This window comes from Hordeum vulgare, chromosome 7H (assembly GCF_904849725.1).
Source record: "Hordeum vulgare subsp. vulgare chromosome 7H, MorexV3_pseudomolecules_assembly, whole genome shotgun sequence".
In the NCBI taxonomy this organism is placed as follows: domain Eukaryota; kingdom Viridiplantae; phylum Streptophyta; class Magnoliopsida; order Poales; family Poaceae; genus Hordeum; species Hordeum vulgare.
The window spans coordinates 538,820,582-538,845,192 of record NC_058524.1 but is presented as its reverse complement, the minus strand read 5'-3'; the positions used below and the strand labels follow the sequence as shown (position 1 = coordinate 538,845,192).

The 24,611-nt window shown below is 47.2% G+C and overlaps 1 protein-coding gene across 1 annotated transcript; it reads left to right on the top strand.

Moving 5' to 3' along the window:
* The first annotated feature begins 19,162 nt into the window (after window positions 1–19,162).
* On the top strand, window positions 19,163–20,959 carry LOC123412505 (protein POST-ILLUMINATION CHLOROPHYLL FLUORESCENCE INCREASE, chloroplastic). Its single transcript, XM_045105458.1, has 6 exons — window positions 19,163–19,601; window positions 19,705–19,789; window positions 19,910–19,988; window positions 20,109–20,222; window positions 20,309–20,421; window positions 20,566–20,959. The coding sequence occupies exons 1-6, from the start codon at window positions 19,423–19,425 to the stop codon at window positions 20,791–20,793; spliced, it is 798 nt and encodes a 265-aa protein (XP_044961393.1). The 5' UTR covers window positions 19,163–19,422; the 3' UTR covers window positions 20,794–20,959.
* The last annotated feature ends 3,652 nt before the right edge of the window (window positions 20,960–24,611 follow it).

Sequence of the window (24,611 nt, the reverse complement as noted above, 5' to 3'; positions counted from 1 at the left end):
CGGGGACCTCCATCTCCTGGGCTCCATCATCTGGTCGCAGCAACGAATCAAGAGGACAAGGGGGGGAGCAAAGCAGCGGTGAGTACTCATCCAAAGTACTCGCAAGTCTTACAACAGAACTATTCTAAATATGCATCAGTATCAGAGAAGGGGGGTGTATATGTGGACTGACTGCAGCAATGCGAGAAAAGAGAGAGAAGGCCTAGTCCTATCGAAGACTAGCATCTTCAGGGTCTTGCAGCAATAGACGAGAGTAGAACAGGGGGGGTAACACATAAATAGTCATATTGTTGCAGCAATAATAAAGTGAGGTCACGCCTAAAGATCCTCCCTCGACTCCCTGCGAGGAAGCAATCCCGAGGCAAACTAATTCCAGTTAAGTAACAATTGTAGTTGTAAAAGATCGGGGCACAACTCCAAGTCGTCCTGTAACCGTGGACACGGCTATCCGAATAGTTAATTTTCATCCCTGCAGGGGTGCACCACATGTCCCGTCACGCTCGACAACACTCTGGCCGGACATACTTTTCTGGGTCCTGTCCAGCCTCGGAATATCGACACGTCGCAGCCTCACCTAAGACTAATTAGAGAGGCCAGCCCGCCGGTCTAAATCCTAAGCACAAAGGGTTCGTGGGCCCAGTTCCCCTTCACGCTCCTGCACGTGGCGTGGGCGGCCGACGTCAGTCCTAGCATCCCTTAATCACAAGCGCGATGCATCTCGGGACCACTCGGGCGCGCGCCGCTACACTGCTGGCATCTGAAAAGCTTCGGCTGATACCGCGACGCCGAGTACCCATAATTCTCCCCGCGTAGCCGGTTAGTGCGAAAAGGTCTCCGACCAACCCAGATCAAATACCCAAATCCATTAGCATTTTAATTAGGCCAGCAACACAGTCTCACGGGAAATCCACCCGTCTTACAACTAATCACCAATGATCCCAGTAACATGGTCGAGTAACTGTGTGGTTGTAACATCGGGGGGGAATCCGAGGTATCACCCTCATTGGATTCCGAACGATGTACCCGTCAAGGTGGGCTTAGAGGAATCACCCTCGAGGGTCCCACACTCGCGGGGTTGCACGACAGAGGCGTCATCGGGAATGGTGAAAGAGGAATCACCCTCGATAACCACGACCGACTAGCTATACTGCAGAGATATCATCAGGAGTACTTAGCGAGGTGTCACCCTCGGTACCCGATAGTATCACTGTAGCGTCGTACAACGAAGGGGGGTGAACGTGCTGTGTCGGGTCTGGCTCGTCGATCAGAGATCGAGATTTGAAAACAAGCGGGGCAACTGATCTACGGGGTCAGAGGGGATGACTGCTCCACCTATACTAAGCAGATTAAAGGTACAGGACTGAAAGTAGCAGTTCATCAAAAACAGGCTATGCATCAGATATAGGAGCTAACTACAACAGTAGCAAAATACTAGTGCAAGCAGTAGGAAGAAAGACATAGGCGATATAGGAATGATCAAGGGGAGTTTGCTTGCCTTGCTGCTCTGCGGCAAAGGACTGATCGGCAGGGTCGTAGATGTACCCGGCAGCAGCGTCAGTCTCGGGGTCTACCGGTAAGAAGAGGGGGAAGAAACAATAAATAATAGCACCGATGCAACACAAAACAAGACATGGAAAAATGCAGGCTAGACATGAGCTAACGCAGCAACATCCGTCATAGACGGGTCGGAAGAATATCTGACGATATTTTCCGGGTCTCGGGCTACTACCGGTTATACTGGAAACGAAGGAAAAGTTCCAAGTTTGCTATGCTAGGGACGCGTGACAGACGAACGGGGCGTGTATCCGGGTTCGTCTCGTTTTCCTGATCAACTTTCAAGTTGAAAATATTTTGATCTGACTTACGGATTATTTTATATTAATTTTCAAAGCTTTATTAAATATTTAGGAATTCAAAGCAGATTTAAATGATTTAATAAAATCCCATTATGACATCATCGCGATGTCAGGCTGACATCAACATTTGACCGGTCAACTGACCAGCGGGTCCCGAACGTCATAGGCACAAGTTTTATTTAAGATTAAATATTAATTAATCAGATTAATTTAGTGGGGGACCCACGTGTCATACTCTAATTATTCTAATTAATTAATTTAACTAATATATCTATTGATTTATTTATTTAATAAAAACGTTATTTTTATTATTTATATTAACTCTCGCGTGGGGCCTCCCTGTCATAGACAGCGGGTGCATTGACCCCACCGGTAAGTGACCCAAGGCCATTTACTCATCTTTTTTATTAGATACCTAACCGTGCAAATACCGTATTCCTCTAAATATCCATATACGCAAATACATACATCACATCTCATACATACATACATACATACGCATCTAATACATCATTTATTTTTATTCATTTTCTCTCAAAACTCTCAACACTCATCTCTCTCTCTCTGTGTTAACAGACAGAGAACAACTCTCTGCTAACTCCACCTAGAAGAACCGAAAGTTCAAATCCTCCTACCGGAGTCTACCGTCGACGGATCGAGGTCCCATTTGCCGGAACGGAACCGGGACGGCGAGGAGATCGACATGGTGGGAGGAGCCCGAGGAGGGGCTCACCGACGGTGACGAGACGGCCCGGTGAAGCCGGAGTTCGCACGAAGGTGACGGTGGAGACGGCGTGGTTCCGGTGGTGGAGGGGACGGTGATGATGGTGATGACGCGCCGGCGAGGGGGAGCCGGCCGGATCCGGCGAGGTGATGACGTCTCCCTGCCCGGTCCCTCCCGGACCGAGCGGGAGAAGGCCGACGGGGCCCGGGGCTCGCCGCGGGAAGAAGGACCGAGGGGGGGTCGGGGCACACCGCGGGAAGAAGGAGGCCGAGGGGCTCGCCGGTGCCAGCGGGGTGACCAAGGGGCCACCGGCAGGAGGGGCCCGACGGGAGGGGGAGGAGGTGGAGAGGAGGGACACGGGCGAGCCGGCGCTGGTGGCGGTCGCCCGGTGGGAGAGTAGCAGGGAGGGGCGACGGGATGAGAGAGGTGGAGGAGGGATCGGCAGGGGAGGGGGGTCGTGGGGGAGGGAGAGAGATCTGGCGTGGGGGAGGGAGAGAGTCACGGGAGGAGAGGAGGGTCCTCTCGTGGGGGGGGGGGTTGTCGGTGGGGGTGGGGGGGCCGAGACGAGGGAGTGGGGGGGCACTGGCGGCGCTGGAAAGGGGAGGGAGTAGCGAGGGGGGTGGCGGCGCCCAGGAGGGGCTCTAGGGTTTGGGTGGATGGGCCGGTGGGGCGAGGTGGGCTGGCCAGCTGGGCCCTTTGGCCCAGCTCGGCCAGGGGGTGGGGGTTGCTTTTTTTTTTTGTTGCTTTGTTTTGTTTTATTTTGTTTTCTTTTTCCCTTTTCTATTATTTCTTTCTTTCCTTATTTATTTTACTAATTGATTTTTCTTTTTTAAATACTTTCTTTTATTATACTTTCTTTTTCAATTTATTATACATACTTCTAAATCTCTCTTTCATATACATATTCCTTTAATATTTATAACGAACTTATAAAGTACTTTGCTTTTGTTTTCAAATTTGGAATCCGAACAGACTCGAATCAACGCGGGTCTGAGATGGGAATTCGATGACGTGGCATCATTAGCGGTTGATCACTGTAGCTTAATTACAATAATTACTATAGCAAAAGTCGAGGATGTCACAATTCTCCCCTACTAACAAGAATTCTCGTCCCGAGAATTAAGAGGTAGAGGGAAAGAGCCCGGGGTATTCATCACGAAGATGATCCTCGCGTTCCGAAGTGGCTTCATCTTCAGAGTGATTTGACCACTGCACCTTAAGGAACTTAGTGACCTTGCGACGAGTTTTACGTTCAGCTTGGTCGAGAATGCGGACCGGATGCTCTTTATAAGAGAGGTCTTGCTGTAGCTCAAGCATATCGTGATCCACTGCTCGAATAGGGTCCTTGAAGCAGCGACTGAGCTGAGAAACATGGAAGACATCGTGAACCTGAGAAAGGTTCGCCGGCAGTTCCAATTGATAAGCCACTCTTCCACGCCTTTCGAGAACAGTGAAAGGACCAATATAACGAGGAGCTAACTTGCCCTTGATTCCGAAGCGGTGTGCACCTCTCATTGGTGTGACACGAAGATAAGCCTTTTCGCCAGGTTGATAGACCATATCTTGATGATGACGGTCATACTGACTCTTCTGACGAGACTGAGCAGCCTTCAGATTCTCATGAATAATGCGGACTTGATCTTCGGCATGTTGAATAATATCCGGACCGAAGAGTGATCGTTCCCCAGTTTCTGACCAATTCAGAGGAGTTCGACACCTTCGCCCATACAATACTTCGAAAGGGGCCATCTTCAGACTAGCTTGATAGCTATTGTTGTAAGAGAACTCGGCATACGGGAGAGATTCCTCCCATTTCTTACCGAAAGAAATGACACAAGCTCGAAGCATGTCCTCGAGAATTTGGTTGACTCGTTCAACTTGTCCCTGGGATTGAGGATGAAATGCAGTGCTGAAGGACAGATGAGTCCCCATAGCCTTCTGAAAACTTTCCCAGAATTTTGAAGTGAACAAGCTGCCACGATCCGAACTGATTACCAACGGAATACCGTGAAGTGAAACAACTCTTGACATATAAAGATCTGCCAGCTGACTAGCATTAATCGTTTCTTTGATGGCCAGGAAATGTGCAACTTTAGACAGTCGATCAATGACGACAAGAATAGCATCATTACCTTTCTGAGATCTGGGAAAACCAGTGACGAAGTCCATTTCAACATGGTCCCATTTCCACTCGGGAATAGAGATAGGCTGCAGAGTTCCAGCAGGCTTTTGGTGTTCTGCTTTGATACGCCGGCATATATCACATTCTGCCACATAGCGTGCAATGTCTTGTTTCATATTGGGCCACCAGAATCTTTGCCGGATGTCTTGGTACATCTTGGTACTACCCGGGTGAATAGACAATGGTGTGTCATGAGCTTCTTCCATCACCTTCCCAGTCATCCTGAGATTTTCCTTCTTATTTGGGACGAATAGGCGACCCTTGAAATACAAGGCGCCACCTTCATCAACAGTGAAAAAGGAGGGTTTACCCTTTGCAATATAGCTCTTAATCCTGTCGACATCATCGTCAAAGTCTTGTATATTCTTTATGGAGCTCACAAGATCTGGTTCAACCACTAGGTTACTGAGGGATCCCTAATTAACAACACGAAGGTTCATCTTTTGATACTCTTCAGGAGGGGGAACAAGGTAACCCTGAGGAACAATGTGGAGGTTCAGCTTACGGAATTCCTCTTGGAGACGATCGTGAACCTGATGAACCTGGAGGTGGTTGCAGTATGACTTGCGACTTAAAGCATCAGCCATTACATTAGCCTTGCCAGGGGTATATGATATACTACAGTCAAAATATGCTATACGCTCCATCCATCTTTGTTGACGCAGGTTCAGCTCCGGTTGAGTGAACAAGTACTTCAGACTTTGATGGTCGGTGTAGATTTCACAGCGATTACCGACAAGGTATTGTCGCCATTCCTTCAATGCATGAATGACTGTGGCAAGCTCGAGATCATGAACTGGGTAGTTCTCTTCATGAGCACGCAGTTGACGTGAAGCATAAGCGATCACCTTGCGATCCTGCATTAGGACACAACCTATTCCTTGACGAGAAGCATCACAGTATATGACGAAATCCCTTTTCATATCTGAAGGAGCAAGTACTGGAGCGGACGTCAGTTTGTCCTTGAGCGTCTGGAAACTTTCCTGGCATTTATCAGTCCATTCATACTTAACACCTTTGTGAAGCAGGTTGGTTAAGGGCTTCGCAATCTTGGAGAAGTTCTCGACGAATCGACGGCAATAGCTAGCGAGTCCGAGAGAACTTCTGACTTGCTTGACATTCTTCGGGGGAGTCCAGTCAAGAATAGCTTGAATTCGTTCGGGGTTGACCGCAATACCATCCTTGGAAATCACATGACCAAGGTAAGTCACTTCGCCTAGCCAGAACTCACATTTGGAATACTTCGCATAGAGTTTATGCTCCCGAAGCTTATCCAGTACAAGACGAAGATGCTCAGCATGCTCTTCTTTGTTTTTCGAAAATACCAGAATATCATCTAGATATACCACGACAAATTTGTCGAGGTAGTCCATGAATATATAATTCATCAATCGAGAGAAGGTTGCCGGTGCATTGGTTAAGCTGAAGGACATGACGGTGTACTCGTATGATCCATATCGAGTAACAAAGGCGGTCTTTGGAATATCCTCCTTGCGAACACGGATCTGGTGGTATCCCAATCTTAAGTCGAGCTTAGAGAAAACGGTGGAACCAGCAAGTTGATCATACAAATCATTTATCCGAGGGAGAGGATATTTGTTTTGAATAGTGGCCTGGTTGATAGGACGATAGTCTTGAACCAATCGATTTGTCCCATCCTTCTCCTTAACAAAGAGAGAAGGTGCTCCCCAAGCAGAGGAACTCGGACGGATGAAACCCATACGGAGCGAGTTGTCAATTTCTTGCTTAAGTTCAAGGAGTTCATGTGGTGGCATTTTATAAGGACGCTTGGCAATAGGAGTGGTACCGGGTACCAAGTCAATGACAAACTCGACAGCTCGAGCAGGGGGAATCCCCGGAAGTTGTTCTAGAAAGACATCTTGAAATTCTCGGACCACTGGTATGTTTTCAATCCCTTCCAGAGGCGACGCATTTAATGCATTCAAAGCATACAGTCGAGCCTCAGCATTACGGACGAGATGAGCATGGTAGCTTATTACTTCATCTGAAGGGTGTAGGAGGTGGACGGTCTTGGTGGCACAAACGATTGATGCCGTATGAGCTTTCAACCAGTCCATCCCCAATATGAGATCAATGTTGGATGGCTTTAGTAGGATGGGGTTGGCAAGGAATTCTAATCCTTCAATTTCAACTGGAACATGGGGGCAAACCACAGAGGTTCGGCATTCGCCCCAGGGGTGTTTACCACTATCGGGATGTTCATCTCTTCGCTCCTAATGTCATGCATGTATGCAAAATTTTCCGACATAAAGGAATGCGATGCTCCTGTATCAAACAATACAGAAGCAGGTACTGAGTTAACGAGAAGTGTACCCATCACGGTAGCAGGCTGGTCTTGAGCTTGACCCATATCAATGTTGTTGGCCTGACCACGAACATAAGCAGGCTTAGTGTTGAAGTTGCGGTTCTGGTTGTTGCCTCTGCCAGTTGTGGGAAGTGCCAGCTGATTCGGATTCTGCCTGCAGTCTCTAGCACGGTGACCTGGACGGCCACACTTGAAACACAACCCGTCCTCAGGGCGGGAAGGAGGAACTCTAGGTGGTGGAGCTGGAAGCCTCGGCTGCCTAGGTGGTGGAGGAGGCAGGCGAGGTGCAGCATAGGACGGCCTCGGAGTAGGAGCAGGTGCATGGTACATGTTGTTGGGAATCCAGATCTTCTGCTTCTGTGCAGATGAGCCCGAAGATGAGCCCATGTCACGGTTGCGCTTGCTGCTATCTTTGTATTTCTGCAGACCAGTCTCAACCTGAATAGCCTTGTTCACGAGGGTCGCGAAGTCAGCATAGTCCTGAACGAGGAGTGTCAGCTTGATATCAGGGTGGAGGCTTCACGGAACTTCTCCTGCCTGCGTGCATCAGTCGCAATGTCTTCTTCAGCATAGCGAGATAATTCCAGAAATTCCCGCTGATAAGCATCCACAGTCTTGTTGCCCTGGACCAAGTTGCGGAACTCACGCTTCTTCCGGTCCATGATTCCCTGGGGAATGTATCGAGCACGGAAAGCAGCCTTGAACTCTGCCCAATTGGTGATAGTCCCGTCGGGCTGAGAGCGCCTGTGGCTGTCCCACCATTGAGCAGCGGGACCCTTCAGAAAGTAGGCGGCAAAGTTGACATAGCTCGCCAGGGGCACATTGGCAGACTCCAGCTCATAAGAAATGTCACGGAGCCAGTCATCAGCATCTAGAGGCTGAGTTGAGCTGTGGTAGATCGCAGGGTTGAGACGGCAGAAGTCTTGCAGTGTCACGCCTTGTGGTTGGTTCATGTTCGGCCTTTGGAACTGATCCATGAGCCCTTGCATAAACTGGCGGTTCAACTCAAACTGTTGGATCATCCCCGCCATATACTCAGGAGGCGGGGGTGGTGCATCGTTGGCAGGGCCACGCGGACGGCCAACTGGTCTAACCATCCTGTTAAATATTTAGCAGGGGTAGTTTAGCTTAAAGTAATTGAAAGGCATCGCACGCATTCATGAAGTAATCAAGCATAATGAAAGGGAAAAGCGATAGATACTCCATAGCAGTTGAGTTCGACATACAGACCCATACATAAGTTCGATTACAGACTAACGATTAAAAACTCGAAATTTGGCGATAGCCCGGACGCATTTGACGATACCCTGGACTCACTAGGCGGCGCGCAGGCACGCGGTGGAAGAGTACCACAACGAGATGTAGCGATAAGGCTACATCAACGTCGGAGAGGACGATCGAATCCTGGTAGCTGGCGGTGATAGAAGGTAGGGACAGGACCCTGTGTCCCGTTGTGACTCTGGTGAGGGTACCGCATCCAGTCGAGCAGCTGAGGTCCAAGTGCAGGGGTTCTACCCCCAACATCAGTCCACTCGAGAGCTGATGGTAGCTCTGTCCTGCTCGGCTCGCGGATGCGCATAGGTGGAACCCTCGGACAGTGTGATGGCTGCAGCTCTATCAACGCGTCGTAAAGACGAGCGCGCGTAGCATACAACTCCACAGTCAGAGCTCGGAAAGCACGATCCATTGCCTCAGTGTACTGCACCAGAACCCGCGCGTCGTAGCGACGCGTCACGTAGGGGGCGCAGACAACGACGTAGGAACGGTCGCTGCGCTCCCGAACGTCAGAAGCGTAGGCAGTGAGATCAGACCCAGTCTCATCCCCAGCAGGAGCATGCGGGATGTATCTGAAAGGGCTCTCCTCCAGGTGAGGGTACGCTCCACGGAGACGGGTGATGGCGATGTAGGCCGCATCATGGACGGCCATCTCAACCGACACTCCAATACCACAGAACACGTGGCGCTCGTGGGTCTCGCCGCCCCTCTGGTCGAAGATGCGAACCTCAGCCTGGTACTGGTACTGGTTATACTCGCGGAAATCCTTGAACACAGTGTACTCGGGGTACCAGCGGTATCCCAGCCTGGTCAGAAGATCGACCAAAATGGCCGGGAACCCAGTCGTCTCGGTGGCCTGTGTCAGGCGCACGTGCTGCCTTGCGGGACGCATCTGAAAATAAGATTGACGGATGTCAATGACACTGTGTGTAATACATATTCGGGAGAAAAAGAGTAGATAGTCCAGCGCTCCGGATTGATGTGATTCGAGAACCTAATGTTAGAGTTAGTAAAATCTTTGACCCGAAAGAGAAGAGAAAGTAGAGCCCAGAGTATAGGAAAGGAGTAAAAGATACTAATACCACCCAATTGAGATGTGGGCCCGTAAGCCACAACATCAGTGTTAGTAAAGTTTTTCAAACACTAGACTCAACTTCGGCCAAGGAGTTGGAAAGGGGGCTACCTACAGGCAGTTGGCTCTGATACCAACTGGTGACGCCCTCGATTTAATCGTACGCTAATCATACACGCAAATGCGTACGATCAAACCCAAGGACTCACGGGAAGATATCACAACACAACTCTAGACACAAATAAAATAACATCAGCTTCATATTACAAGCCAGGGGCCTCGAGGGCTAGAATACGAAAGCTCGATAAACACACGAGTCAGCGGAAGCAACAAATATCTGAGTACAGACATAAAACATGGGGTGCCTTAGAGAAGGCTAGCACAAAAGATACAACGATCGAACGAGGCGAGGCCTCCTGCCTGGGAACCTCCTAACTACTCCTGATCATCAGCGGCCTCCACGTAGTAGTAGGCACCGTCGGGGTAGCAGTCGTCGGTGGCGGGGACCTCCATCTCCTGGGCTCCATCATCTGGTCGCAGCAACGAATCAAGAGGACAAGGGGGGAGCAAAGCAGCGGTGAGTACTCATCCAAAGTACTCGCAAGTCTTACAACAGAACTATTCTAAATATGCATCAGTATCAGAGAAGGGGGGGTGTATATGTGGACTGACTGCAGCAATGCGAGAAAAGAGAGAGAAGGCCTAGTCCTATCGAAGACTAGCATCTTCAGGGTCTTGCAGCAATAGACGAGAGTAGAACAGGGGGGGTAACACATAAATAGTCATATTGTTGCAGCAATAATAAAGTGAGGTCACGCCTAAAGATCCTCCCTCGACTCCCTACGAGGAAGCAATCCCGAGGCAAACTAATTCCAGTTAAGTAACAATTGTAGTTGTAAAAGATCGGGGCACAACTCCAAGTCGTCCTGTAACCGTGGACACGGCTATCCGAATAGTTAATTTTCATCCCTGCAGGGGTGCACCACATGTCCCGTCACGCTCGACAACACTCTGGCCGGACATACTTTTCTGGGTCCTGTCCAGCCTCGGAATATCGACACGTCGCAGCCTCACCTAAGACTAATTAGAGAGGCCAGCCCGCCGGTCTAAATCCTAAGCACAAAGGGTTCGTGGGCCCAGTTCCCCTTCACGCTCCTGCACGTGGCGTGGGCGGCCGACGTCAGTCCTAGCATCCCTTAATCACAAGCGCGATGCATCTCGGGACCACTCGGGCGCGCGCCGCTACACTGGTGGCATCTGAAAAGCTTCGGCTGATACCGCGACGCCGAGTACCCATAATTCTCCCCGCGTAGCCGGTTAGTGCGAAAACGTCTCCGACCAACCCAGATCAAATACCCAAATCCATTAGCATTTTAATTAGGCCAGCAACACAGTCTCACGGGAAATCCACCCGTCTTACAACTAATCACCAATGATCCCAGTAACATGGTCGAGTAACTGTGTGGTTGTAACATCGGGGGGGGGGGGGAATCCGAGGTATCACCCTCATTGGATTCCGAACGATGTACCCGTCAAGGTGGGCTTAGAGGAATCACCCTCGAGGGTCCCACACTCGCGGGGTTGCACGACAGAGGCGTCATCGGGAATGGTGAAAGAGGAATCACCCTCGATAACCACGACCGACTAGCTATACTGCAGAGATATCATCAGGAGTACTTAGCGAGGTGTCACCCTCGGTACCCGATAGTATCACTGTAGCGTCGTACAACGAAGGGGGGTGAACGTGCTGTGTCGGGTCTGGCTCGTCGATCAGAGATCGAGATTTGAAAACAAGCGGGGCAACTGATCTACGGGGTCAGAGGGGATGACTGCTCCACCTATACTAAGCAGATTAAAGGTACAGGACTGAAAGTAGCAGTTCATCAAAAACAGGCTATGCATCAGATATAGGAGCTAACTACAACAGTAGCAAAATACTAGTGCAAGCAGTAGGAAGAAAGACATAGGCGATATAGGAATGATCAAGGGGAGTTTGCTTGCCTTGCTGCTCTGCGGCAAAGGACTGATCGGCAGGGTCGTAGATGTACCCGGCAGCAGCGTCAGTCTCGGGGTCTACCGGTAAGAAGAGGGGGAAGAAACAATAAATAATAGCACCGATGCAACACAAAACAAGACATGGAAAAATGCAGGCTAGACATGAGCTAACGCAGCAACATCCGTCATAGACGGGTCGGAAGAATATCTGACGATATTTTCCGGGTCTCGGGCTACTACCGGTTATACTGGAAACGAAGGAAAAGTTCCAAGTTTGCTATGCTAGGGACGCGTGACAGACGAACGGGGCGTGTATCCGGGTTCGTCTCGTTTTCCTGATCAACTTTCATGTTGAAAATATTTTGATCTGACTTACGGATTATTTTATATTAATTTTCAAAGCTTTATTAAATATTTAGGAATTCAAAGCAGATTTAAATGATTTAATAAAATCCCATTATGACATCATCGCGATGTCAGGCTGACATCAACATTTGACCGGTCAACTGACCAGCGGGTCCCGAACGTCATAGGCACAAGTTTTATTTAAGATTAAATATTAATTAATCAGATTAATTTAGTGGGGGACCCACGTGTCATACTCTAATTATTCTAATTAATTAATTTAACTAATATATCTATTGATTTATTTATTTAATAAAAACGTTATTTTTATTATTTATATTAACTCTCGCGTGGGGCCTCCCTGTCATAGACAGCGGGTGCATTGGCCCCACCGGTAAGTGACCCAAGACCATTTACTCATCTTTTTTATTAGATACCTAACCGTGCAAATACCGTATTCCTCTAAATATCCATATACGCAAATACATACATCACATCTCATACATACATACATACATACGCATCTAATACATCATTTATTTTTATTCATTTTCTCTCAAAACTCTCAACACTCATCTCTCTCTCTCTGTGTTAACAGACAGAGAACAACTCTCTGCTAACTCCACCTAGAAGAACCGAAAGTTCAAATCCTCCTACCGGAGTCTACCGTCGACGGATCGAGGTCCCGTTTGCCGGAACGGAACCGGGACGGCGAGGAGATCGACATGGTGGGAGGAGCCCGAGGAGGGGCTCACCGACGGTGACGAGACGGCCCGGTGAAGCCGGAGTTCGCACGAAGGTGACGGTGGAGACGGCGTGGTTCCGGTGGTGGAGGGGACGGTGATGATGGTGATGACGCGCCGGCGAGGGGGAGCCGGCCGGATCCGGCGAGGTGATGACGTCTCCCTGCCCGGTCCCTCCCGAACCGAGCGGGAGAAGGCCGACGGGGGCCGGGGCTCGCCGCGGAAAGAAGGACCGAGGGAGGGTCTGGGCTCGCCGCGGGAAGAAGGAGGCCGAGGGGCTCGCCGGTGCCGGCGGGGTGACCAAGGGGCCGCCGGCGGGAGGGGCCCGACGGGAGGGGGAGGAGGTGGAGAGGAGGGGCACGGGCGAGCCGGCGCTGGTGGCGGTCGCCGGTGGGAGAGTAGCAGGGGAGGGGCGACGGGATGAGAGAGAGGTGGAGGAGGGATCGGCAGGGGAGGGGGGTCGTGGGGGAGGGAGAGAGATCTGGCGTGGGGGAGGGAGAGAGTCACGGGAGGAGAGGAGGGTCCTCTCGTGGGGGTGGGGGTTGTCGGTGGGGGTGGGGGGGCCGAGACGAGGGAGTGGGGGGGCGCTGGCGGCGCTGGGAAGGGAAGGGAGTAGCGAGGGGGGGTGGCGGCGCCCAGGAGGGGCTCTAGGGTTTGGGTGGATGGGCCGGTGGGGCGAGGTGGGCTGGCCAGCTGGGCCCTTTGGCCCAGCTCGGCCAGGGGGTGGGGGTTGCTTTTTTTTTTGTTGCTTTGTTTTGTTTTATTTTGTTTTCTTTTTCCTTTTCTATTATTTCTTTCTTTCCTTATTTATTTTCCTAATTGATTTTTATTTTTTAAATACTTTCTTTTATTGTACTTTCTTTTTTAATTTATTATACATACTTCTAAATCTCTCTTTCATATACATATTCCTTTAATATTTATAACGAACTTATAAAGTACTTTGCTTTTGTTTTCAAATTTGGAATCCGGACAGACTCGAATCAACGCGGGTCTGAGATGGGAATTCGATGACGTGGCATCATTAGCGGTTGATCACTGTAGCTTAATTACAATAATTACTGTAGCAAAAGTCGAGGATGTCACACCGAGTCATGACTTTCACGGTGAAAATGTAAGGTCTAACCTTCATTGGTTGTGCTTGGCATTACCTTGCTGAAAGTATTGTTTTAAGAGTTCATCCTCTCCAGGATGAAAACCTAAGATTTTGGATCCGCTGGCGATGGCGATTGTGCATTGTTTTCTTCTTCAAGGCGTCACTTTTGGATACCTTTTAAGTCTTTCCGGTGTTGTCTTTGGTGGTGGTTCGAGTGCTGTTGTTGAGAGGCGTTGATCACTATGACGAAGCCTTTTTTGGTTTGTTTTTTAAGCTGTGTGCATTCTTGAAAGGACGTGGATGTCGCCTAGAGGGGGGGGGGGGGGGTGGTGAACAAACACTTTAAAATAATTACGGTTTAGGCTTGAACAAATGCGGAATAACACTAGCATTTAATCTGTCAAGCACAAAACCTAAAACAACTAGGCTCACCTATGTGCACCAAAAACTTATGCTAAGCAAGATAAACAACTAAGTGATAACAAGATATATAACATGAAACAATATGGCTATCACAAAGTAAAGTGCATAATTAAAGGGCTCGGGTAAGAGAAAATCGAGGCACGCGGAGACGACGATGTATCCCGAAGTTCACATCCTTGCGGTTGCTAATCTCTGTTTGGATCGGTGTGGAGGCACAATGCTCCTCAAGGAGCCACTAGGGCTACCAGCCCACTACAATCTCCTCACGCCCTCGCACAATGCAAGATGTCGTGATTCCACTAAGGGACCCTTGAGGGCGGTTATCGGACCCGTACAAATGGAAATCCTTGGGGCGGTCACTGAACCCGTACAATTTGATAACCCTTGGGGACGGTTACCAGAACCCGTACAAATTACTCGGGGAAATATCCACAACCTAATTAGAGACCCCCGCCGCTTGCCTAGAGATTTACACCACAATGATTGAGCTCTATGGCACCACCAACCATCTAGGGCGCCAAAGCACCCAAGAACCACAAGCTCTAGGGTGCTTAAACACACAAGAATGTTAAGCTTATCAAACTTCATTCCACGTATCACCATGGAGAACTCAAACCGATGCAACTAATGCAATGGCAAGAATAGACGAAGTGTTCAAGCCCCTCACTCCCAAATCCCACCACAAAAATAAAATCTATGGAGGAATATGAGAGTAAGAACGAGGAGCTGACAAAGAACTCCAAGATCTAGATCGAAGGGGTTGCCCTCACATAGAGGAGAAAGTGATTGGTGGAAATGTGGATCTAGATCTCCTCTCTCTTTTCCCACAAAAAGGAGCAAGAATCATTGGAGGGACTGAGAGTTAGCAAGCTCGAAGAATGTCAACAATGGGGAAAGAACACTAGCTCAAAAGATAAGATCCATTAACGAAGAAGACCCCCTTTTATAGGCCTTCCCAAATCCAACCGTTATGCCCATAGTCTGCACACAAGATGCTCAATATTATCAAGGATGTCACAAAGAATAGAATGGCTAACCAAGGTAATGGAAAGGGAAGGAAAATCTTGTGACGGACCGGATACCTTCGTCACACTTAACTTTCCATGAAGACAGGGATAACCGACCTTGCTTCTGGTCGAAGGTGTCAAAGGATGAAGTGTTTGTTGTTGATGACATAGCATGGATGATGTACTTTATGGTTGTTGATGTAGGCGGTGCCCAATGGTCACTCGAATGATGCTTGTGCGATGAAGTGATGACACGACTGTGATGGTTGGTGGAAGTGTTTGGCGTTACTGAATTTCCTCCAAATATGTGTGAGCCAAATGATTTGGAAACCAATGCGATGATCAATACCACATCAATATCTTCAGAACAAGCCCAAGGATACTCAAATCAGAATATGAGATTGAAAGTTATGGCCAAAACGATGAATGAATGTCAGATGCTCCTGGGGCACATGGGCACAGGGTCCATGAGCCTCATCGGCATGGGGTATCCATATGGGATATCAACAGATGCCCATGGGCACGAGGGTGGCTGAAAAACACGATTTTGAAGGGAAATGAAGGGAAAAGAAAAAATGTCCAAGGGCCAAGGAAGGTAGATCAAATGATTTTGCAATGGATCCATGGATCAAAACCGACAAATTCGCATGAAATCCAACAAATTACAAGAAATTGGGTAGGAGTATTTTGTATGGGGGTATTTTTGAATTTGGGCAAGAAAAATCAAATTAAGACTAGAAAATGGAGGGGGCGGTTCACTTGATGGAAACTTTTCTCATGATATCAAATCATATGGGGCAAGCCACTAGGGGTGCCTGATCTTCAAGAATTGGATGTTGGCTTGAGGGATAACATGAATGAAAACAAGAGGAATCACAAGGAAAGCATAACACAAATCAACACACATTAATTCAATACAAGATACACATAGGTAAATGCTTGAACAAATCATCCACAAGAGAGATATGGAACAAGTAGAGGTCTTCTCCAAGTCCTAAGACAAGGAGGTCTCAAATTCCACATGAGGAATCTTCTCCATGGAAGGAGATCTTGTGCTCATGGAGCCTTCACCCAATATGCATCCTTGTAATCCTTGGAGTCTTCACTCGATCGGTGGGTGGCCATCTATTCCATTGGAGTCTTCTCCACTTAGTGGAATCCCAGAATGAGAGGGAGATGAGCTAAGATCTATCAATGTCTATTATTGTCTTCACTATTGCTATGTCTAAGCTGGGGGAGATATATATGTAGTCCTAGGCATGAAGGGGTAAGCGAGGGGCAAAAAAGACAAGAATACATGGGCATTGACCAAGTGATGAGCTAAGATACATAGGCATCGCCAACAACTACTCGTAGGAAGACCCATGGGAAAGAGGTTTCTAGAGAGGTTCGTGGCAAGACCCCATGGGCTTGGGGGGGTCCGGAGGCCCATGTCCATGAGATTTTTAGAGGGTTTCTCAATTGCTCGACTTTGCATGGACGTATGTGGATGCTTCCTAAACCCGCCCTTGCTCTTGATGGCTCCTTCTCTCGTTCCATGCTTCCCTCTTTGACGACATAGTTATTCTCTTGTGCTTGACCTTCTATGTGCCATGTGTGACATCCAACATAGACCTAAAGGTGAACAAGGTAGGAGTGTCAAGTAGTATACCATCCTCGAGAGAGCCAAGTAGACATGTGTATAGGAGAAGATTCACCTTTTATACATATAATGTGAGAGACACGTGCTCTTGATGATGGGGCACTTGACATGGTGATGTCCGTGGGATACTCCTTAGCAATAGGTTTCATACATGATTCAAAATTAAGGAAGAACAAAGATAGACAAATGGAGCAGGTGGGAGGATATAAGAAGGAGGAACAAAAGATAGTCTGAAGTCATCTCACAACACACGCTTCTCAGAGTGCATCACCCTTCTTGATTGGCATGGGCCTTATCTCGTGTCTGGGCCTTATCTCGTAGCCGAATCGCATTGATTGTTGGGCCTTATCTTGTGTCCGGGCTGAGACGGGCCTTCCTCAATGTTGGTGGTAGTAGTAGAGTCTGTGACATTCCTCCCTCAGCCAACCAGTATCTTTCCCCTAGGTGGATGGCAGTGAGAGATGCCCTTCAAAGGAATGCTAGGAAGAAGTTGGACTACGTATGTGTGCTTTTCTACTGGATTGCGTATGTGTGCTCTTCGACTGGGTTATACCGAGGGAGAGGATGATCTGCATTTTTGACATCAAATTTATTGCCATTGGGGAGGTCATGAACCAGTTAAAAGGAAGACGTGGATTTTTTTGCTTCGGAAAATCTAGATTTAAGAGCTGCCTTGACTATGGTTGTATTTGTTTTTTATTGCCTTGTTCCTCGTGTTTGTTGTTTTTGGGTCGCTTGGACTAACAACGTGTTTGTTTGGGGGGAGTTGTAGATGGGGAATGGGAGTTTAAGGTATATGGGAGTTAAATTCCTTCGATTGTCTCAGGGACATGGGAGTTGAGATGGGAAAAGGAAGGGGAATTAAGAGGTCCAACTCCCTTCGGTCTCTTCCCTGCAAGGACCAGGTAATTAAGCGTGGGAGTGGGAATTGATGTAACAAGAAAAAATTGTTCGCTCATGTCATGTTGTTTAACGGCTGATGAAGCGTTCATTTTTCTTATCCATACTCCCGTATCGTCAACAATTCTTAGTTCTGTAGGGAGGACCATAAACCAAACAACAGAAAATTAGTCCCTCTAGAATTCCCACCGATAAATACTACCACATACCAAACATGGGATTGGGACTAATAATCTACTTGCCAAGTCTAATTTCTTCACAAATTCCCCCTCATAAACTCCCATGCCCAATCCGTCAAGATGCCAAACACACTGTAATGTTATTATGTTATTTATGTTGTGGGCTTTGTCCTTTCCTCATTCTATATTTGAGATATGCGGCTCTTCTGCATGGTTAAAAAAGCAGACAATAACATAAATGGAAGAAAATACAAGCCAAATAGTGGTATCCAGAGCGGTCGGTAGAATCTTTTTTATGAAAATATTCTGATATGTTATATAAGTTTCATCATAAATACACTAAGGTCCCTGGACTATTGAATGATAACTCATGTCGCTTGAGCAAGCCGCCGACGCGCCGGCGTTTTCGCTCCCATAATGGAGCCGACCTGGCCTTGTTGGTGATAACCAGGAAGTCCTTATGCATGTGCCCGTAAGCAATGATGGAGCTTGAGCCAAATATATGGGGGTCATGGGCTAAGGGGGCGAAAACATCATTATTTCAACATTTTTCAAGTGAAAAACAAGCCAAATACATATGAATATATACAAGTTTTTCTTGTGAGCTCGAAGGGGGGGGGGGGGCATGACCCAGGTTGTCCCATGAAGCTCCGCCACTGTCCGTAAGGACCACTTCTAGGAGTTGCACTCGTTGTTGTTGAACCGTTGAATCGATCTGAAGAACTTGGTACTCTCGTCATCAAGTACCCATGTTGAAAAACTCTAATCTTGTTGCCTCGATGAGATGACAGAAATCTAAGCCAAAGTTGTGTCAAATCCGTTTCGGCGAACCAATTTGAGGAGGACCGGAGCTCCACCTTTTTGAATACAAAAAGCCTAACCTATCTATTAGCCCGAGTCCACGCACCCTCCCCATCACCGGTATCAAGAGCGGTCCTCAAAGAGAGGTGAATCCACACGCTTATCATCGAGATAGATGGAGAAACATTTTGCCCTAGTCGTAAAAGAGAAAAGAAAAGCTTTGGTCGGCTGAGACTTGAAAAAATGTTTTATCTGAGTGAGCATTAATAATTACGTAGAAGTAGCATGGTGTGAACAATCACAAAAGTGACGGTGGAGCCACCAATTCCAGGCGGCGCTTACTTTGACACGTACTCAAAGAAGACTGTTCGTTCGTTCCTGTCCGCAGAAAACTATCTCTTCAGTCTTCATCATTTTCAGATTTTGCAAGAGTTCAGCGAGCAGAAAAAAGATGAGGTTCGGCGAGCAAAGAAGCAAGAGCAAGAAAATATCCAGCGACGGAGAGTGAAAGGAAGATATTTCCACTAGTATGTGGAGAAGATTTTTCTCATGGTATAAACTCAAGCCCCTCTGATCTTTTAGTTTTGTCCCATAGCTAAGCCCCCAAAAAATCAAGCGGGCCATCTCTTCTCAGTTGCCCAACGATCATCTTCCGGCAGCATCATCGTCATCCGCGCAGTCGTCGCCACCTCCCCACCACACACGCGCGCTCTCGCCTATCCACGCTTATATATGGCGACTCCTGCAAGCGCGAGAAGCTAGCTGATCTCTGAACTCAGGCATCCTCCACACCTGCAAAACCAAAGGATTTAAGTGAAGAAGCAGGCAGAGATATCGCCGGAGGCACGCACGCGCGATGGCCACCATCTCTTCTTGCAGCCGCCTGTGCGGCGGCGGCAGCACCGCCTTCCACCGTCGACGCAGCCGGCCTGCGCGGGCCACCGTCGTCACCTGCCGGAGATTCTCGGCCGTCGTCCGCGCGGCCGCCTCTGCCACCGCAGCGGCGCCCGCGTCCACCGTGCCTCAAACCAAGGAGTAAGCTTTGCTAGTTACCCCCTCTGTCCTGCGCTCCTAGCTAAGATACGATGCATGTTTTGTTGTGTGATTGACTGACTGCTGGAACCGGGATTGGTCTCAGGTGCAAGCTTCCGACGTGGGCGGAGTTCGAGCTGGGGAAGTCGCCGGTGTACTGGAAGACCACCAACGGTCTTCCTCCAGCCCCGGTAATTATTCACTCCCTTTGCGTCGATCCACGCACATATGGACATAGTTCTATCTCCGAGCTTCGTCTTAGCTTCAATTTTGTGTGTGTGTGTGTGTGTGTGTGTGTGTGTGTGTGGCAGGGAGAGGGCCTGAAGATATTCTACAACCCAGGGACGACCAAGCTGACACCCAACGAGCAGTTCGGCATCGCCTTCAACGGTAGCCAGAGCAAACTAAACGCGCTCATGATTCCATCTTCTGTCAAAGTTCCTTGGGCAAGATTGATCAATCTGATTGGTACTATGTAGCTGACCGATGAGGTGCTTGACCTGTATGCAGGGGGCTTTAACCAGCCCATCATGTGCGGCGGCGAGCCGAGGCAGATGACGCTGCAAGAGAGGGGGAAAGCCTGCCCCCCCATCTACACCATCAGGATACGGGTGCCGCAGCATGGTATATGTAGTCTGTACACACTTCTATATAGTCTAATTCTTTTCAGCTAACTTTGGCGTTACTGACGTGGTATTGTGTTGTTGCAGCCATGACACTGGTTTTCTCCTTCACCAACGGAAGCGAATGGGACGGGGCTTACACCCTCAAATTCAAGGTCCCCAAACCATGGCTCAACAAGCCTCTGAGCTTCTTCAACGAGGTAATTAATTACGTTTCTCAAACACTCCATGACAAAGGTCAAGAGTTAAGAATGCCTAGCCATCACCCTGCCACAGTGGGCCCCATCTTTCATATAAAGTGAAGCAATGGAAGTCGGTAATAAGAAGTGGTGGTGTCGGTGCAGGGGCTGGCTGACGAGCTCAACATGGAGGGCGCCTGCGACAGGGCCATCTTTCCGGATGAAAACATCGTCATCACGAGCTGCGATATCGGCGGCTTCTACGAGGAGGGAGGAGACCGGTGCAAGCTGGACATCGTGACCGGGTGCATGGACCGGACCTCGCACATGTTCGACCCACTGGCCACCATCGACGACGGCTCCTGCCCGCTGGACTCTGATTCGGAGGAGTGACCGGACCAGCGCCAAGATGACATGAGCAGCAGCTTCGCAATATGTACTTACTATAAAACAAAGAGGGGGAGCCACGATTGCTCGATGTGTCCTCTTCTCTTTGTTTATACTTGTATAAAAATGGATTTGTGATGCAATTAAAGGAAGAAGGATAGTACAATGCGCACTAGGTGGACGAGAGCGCTTTGCTGAAAACATGGATGCAGGGGCGGAGCCAGAAATTTTAGGTATTGGGTTCACTCAATAACTTGTTGTGAGAACTTGCAACAAAACTATAACACCCAAAAACAGTATAATGAAAAAAATATGGTATCACATATCACACATTGTGTTGCATTAAAAACTAAAAAATGCAAGACATACCCATTTAATAAAATTATAAAATTACTTGTTCACATATTATAAATAGAATATAGTATCAAATAACTTTGTAGCTCCTGGTGTAGCTTCTCATCTTCCTGGAACATTGTAAACATGACAAATTAGTTTGGCAAGTTTAGAATAAGTATTATCAACGAAATATTCTTGTAAAGGCACTCACATTTTAGAGTGACCCCTTTCGATCTTTCATCGCCTTAAAAAGATTAAACATTGTATCAATGGTAATGGTAGAAAATATATGTTTCTCCACATAGCAAATTAGACAGTCACTCATGAACTGATCACCCATTTTGTAGCGCAACTTCTTTTTGACAACATTCATAGCTGAAAAACATCTCTCCACTGATGCTGTGGCAACTGACAATATCAGTACTAGCTTTAAAAGATGATAGACCAAAGGAAACCTAATATGCTTATTCGTTTGAACCATTAGTTTAGCCAGATCGGCAATTCCGTCCAAATTGGCAAACCTTACATCTGCTCGTACATTGTCAATGTAAGTGCAAAGTTCAGGACCAAGATCATCCATTTTTCTTGAATCAAAGTCATCTGGATAAAACCCAGCTAGCTTCACTAAGCTATCCAAGTTAAAAGCAGCAAAAGATTCTTGTGGGTTGAAAGAAGCCATGTGTCCAAGCAATGCGGAATTTACCTCATTGAAGCGGTCATCAAACTCTTGAAGTTGCCAATCAATAACAGAATTGAGACACTCAATCTTGTAATGTTGAAGGTTTGTCTTATTGGTTTTTTGCCATGGTTTATGCCGATTAACATACTGCTCCTCCATATTCGTGTTCTCAATGTGATGCTCTTCACGGAATGAATTTGCCTTCTCAAGAAGTGAGTCCCATCCATTATCCCATAGTTCTTGCAGCTCATTTCTTGTTGACTTCACATAGGAGATGGCATTCAGGATATCTTGATCCTTCCTTTGTAAAGACCGTGACAAAGTATTTGCATTTTCCAATATATGCAGCATCATGTGCAAATAAAAAACAAAATCAAAGGTCTTAAAATATGCTACAAGACCACGTGTCTGACATTTCTTATCACTTTTACCTTCTTTCTCAACATATTTCAGAACAAACATAACTGATGGGAACAATTTCACTAGACTTGAAAGAGTCATGTAGTGTGAGCCCCAACGTGTGTCACCGGCTCTTTGAAGAGTTTGTTCCGGATTTAACCCTATGTCGGTGGTAATCTGACCACTGCCTATGGCTTTTACTACCTCCTCTCGATTTTTCTCTCTAATCATATCCTTTCTTTTGCAAGAAGCTCCAGCCACATTGAATAAAACAGAGATCATGTAAAAAAAAATCAGCAATATCATCATGCTTCTTTGATACTGCCACAATAACCAACTGGAGCTGGTGAGCAAAACAATGCACATAATACGCTGACTTATTCTCTTGCATAATCTTTTCTTTCAAACCATTAAAATCACCGCGCATGTTACTAGCGCCATCATAGCATTGGCCTCTAACCTGCTTTATGCTTAATCCAATTTCAATGAATAATTTTTGAAGAGTAGCCTTGAGACAAACTGCTGATGTTTCCTTCACATGTTTAATTCCAACTAACCGTTCAATGATAAATCCACGCTTGCTAAGATATCTCAAAACAACTACCATTTGCTCTTTGTTAGACACATCAGCAGCCTCATCAATCAACAAATTGAATACATCACCTCCAATTTCTTCAATAATAGAATTTAAAGTTATCTGTACAAAATATTATGAAGTCATTAGACAATATTTGCAACTTGTAAGAAAACATAAATAGTAGGCAATAAAGTTTAATGTTACCTTCGCAAAATAATTTGCAAGTTCCTATTGAATATCTCCACATACCCACTTATAGTTTTTCGGAGCATTCTCAAGAACTACATTCCGTATAGCTTCATTTTGGTTTCCAAAGTATGTACCAACTCTCGAAAATTTCCCTTATTTTGTGACTCCTCTGATTCGTCATGGCCTCGGAAAGCTAAGCTTTGATGCAACAAGTATCTCACTGAATCAACGGAAGCATTAAGACGGATTCGATTTTTCTTTTTTGTAAGATCAGTTTGCTTATCAAGAGCAACCCGAATTAACTCATCTTGATTCATCAAAGCATCACATCTTTTTACGGCTACATTATGAAAGCTATTAACATTACCCTTACCCTCATGAGTATCTAGCCTGCTTTTTTTGTTCCAACCATTCCAGCCATTAATTGCAAATGCATCACTCCTAGCTTGTCTCTCAATGTAACCCCTGAAAAGGTAGCAGCACAAACAAAAGGCCTTATGCACTTGATCACTATACTCGAGCAAGCGATCTATTTATCAAACCAATCTGGATTAAATCTCCATTCAGTATCTCCAATCCCCCTCTACGGGTAATCAAAATTAGACGGTGGCCTGTAAGGCACCCTTGTTAAATATATGCGCCTAATTTCATCTTGCTTCTTTGAATTTTTTGTGTACTCTAAAATTCTCTTCTTATCAGCCGGATCATAAGGCAACTCATCTAAATTAATTTATGTATGAATAACTGCCTTTGAAAGACTAGATGCAGTGATATTTGATGCACTTAGCTTTCGTCTAATGGGTGACCTTGATGTGCCTCTATCATTATCTCGATCTGGCGACCGAGTTTTCTTAGAAAAATACCGCTCCATAGCCTAGATCAAGCAAAATCCATGGGAATAAAATCAAAAAACTAGGGGGGAAAATCACTATCAAACTAGGTTATTAGGCTAGATGGAACATACATAAGAGGAAGGAGATGAGGCAATGTAATCTAATTAGTAATTACATGCCGCTGTCGATCTGGCCGACTGGCCGATTGGCCGGCGGCCGCACCCGGCCAAGGCGGCGCCGCAGTGTCGCACTCGCAGTCTTGCACAGGTCGCACTTGCAGTCTTGCACAGGAACACAAAGAAGAGAGAGATCGAAGTGGCTCAGCCGGTCAGTCCTGGTGCGGTTGCGTACAAAACTGACACTAATCAAGGTGATTAATCAAGGCTCCTCAATGACTCCTCGTGGCGTGGGCTGGGCCCTTTGGCCTTTGCTCTCTTTACATGGAAACGTTTGTTGATGGGGCTAGTTAAAATATTTTAATGGGTTCATACATAGTAGACATGCATGTGATGATCCAAAAGCTTATGGGATCACAACAATTTTCGAGGATAGAGTATTCAACCAAATTTGTTGATTCGCCAAGACGGGAAGCGAAAGAATATTCTCAAGTATTAGCAGCTGATTTGTCAGATTCAACCACACCTGAAAGATTAGTGTCTGCAAGCAAAGTATCAGTAGCAAAGTAGTATGATAACAACGGTGCCAGAAACGATCTGTTGACGGCGGACTATTCCTAACTGTTGTATGAATGGTGCAGTAAAGAGCACGTGAACAGGAAACTATTCTTCCCTGGCAATGGCTTCAGAAAAGT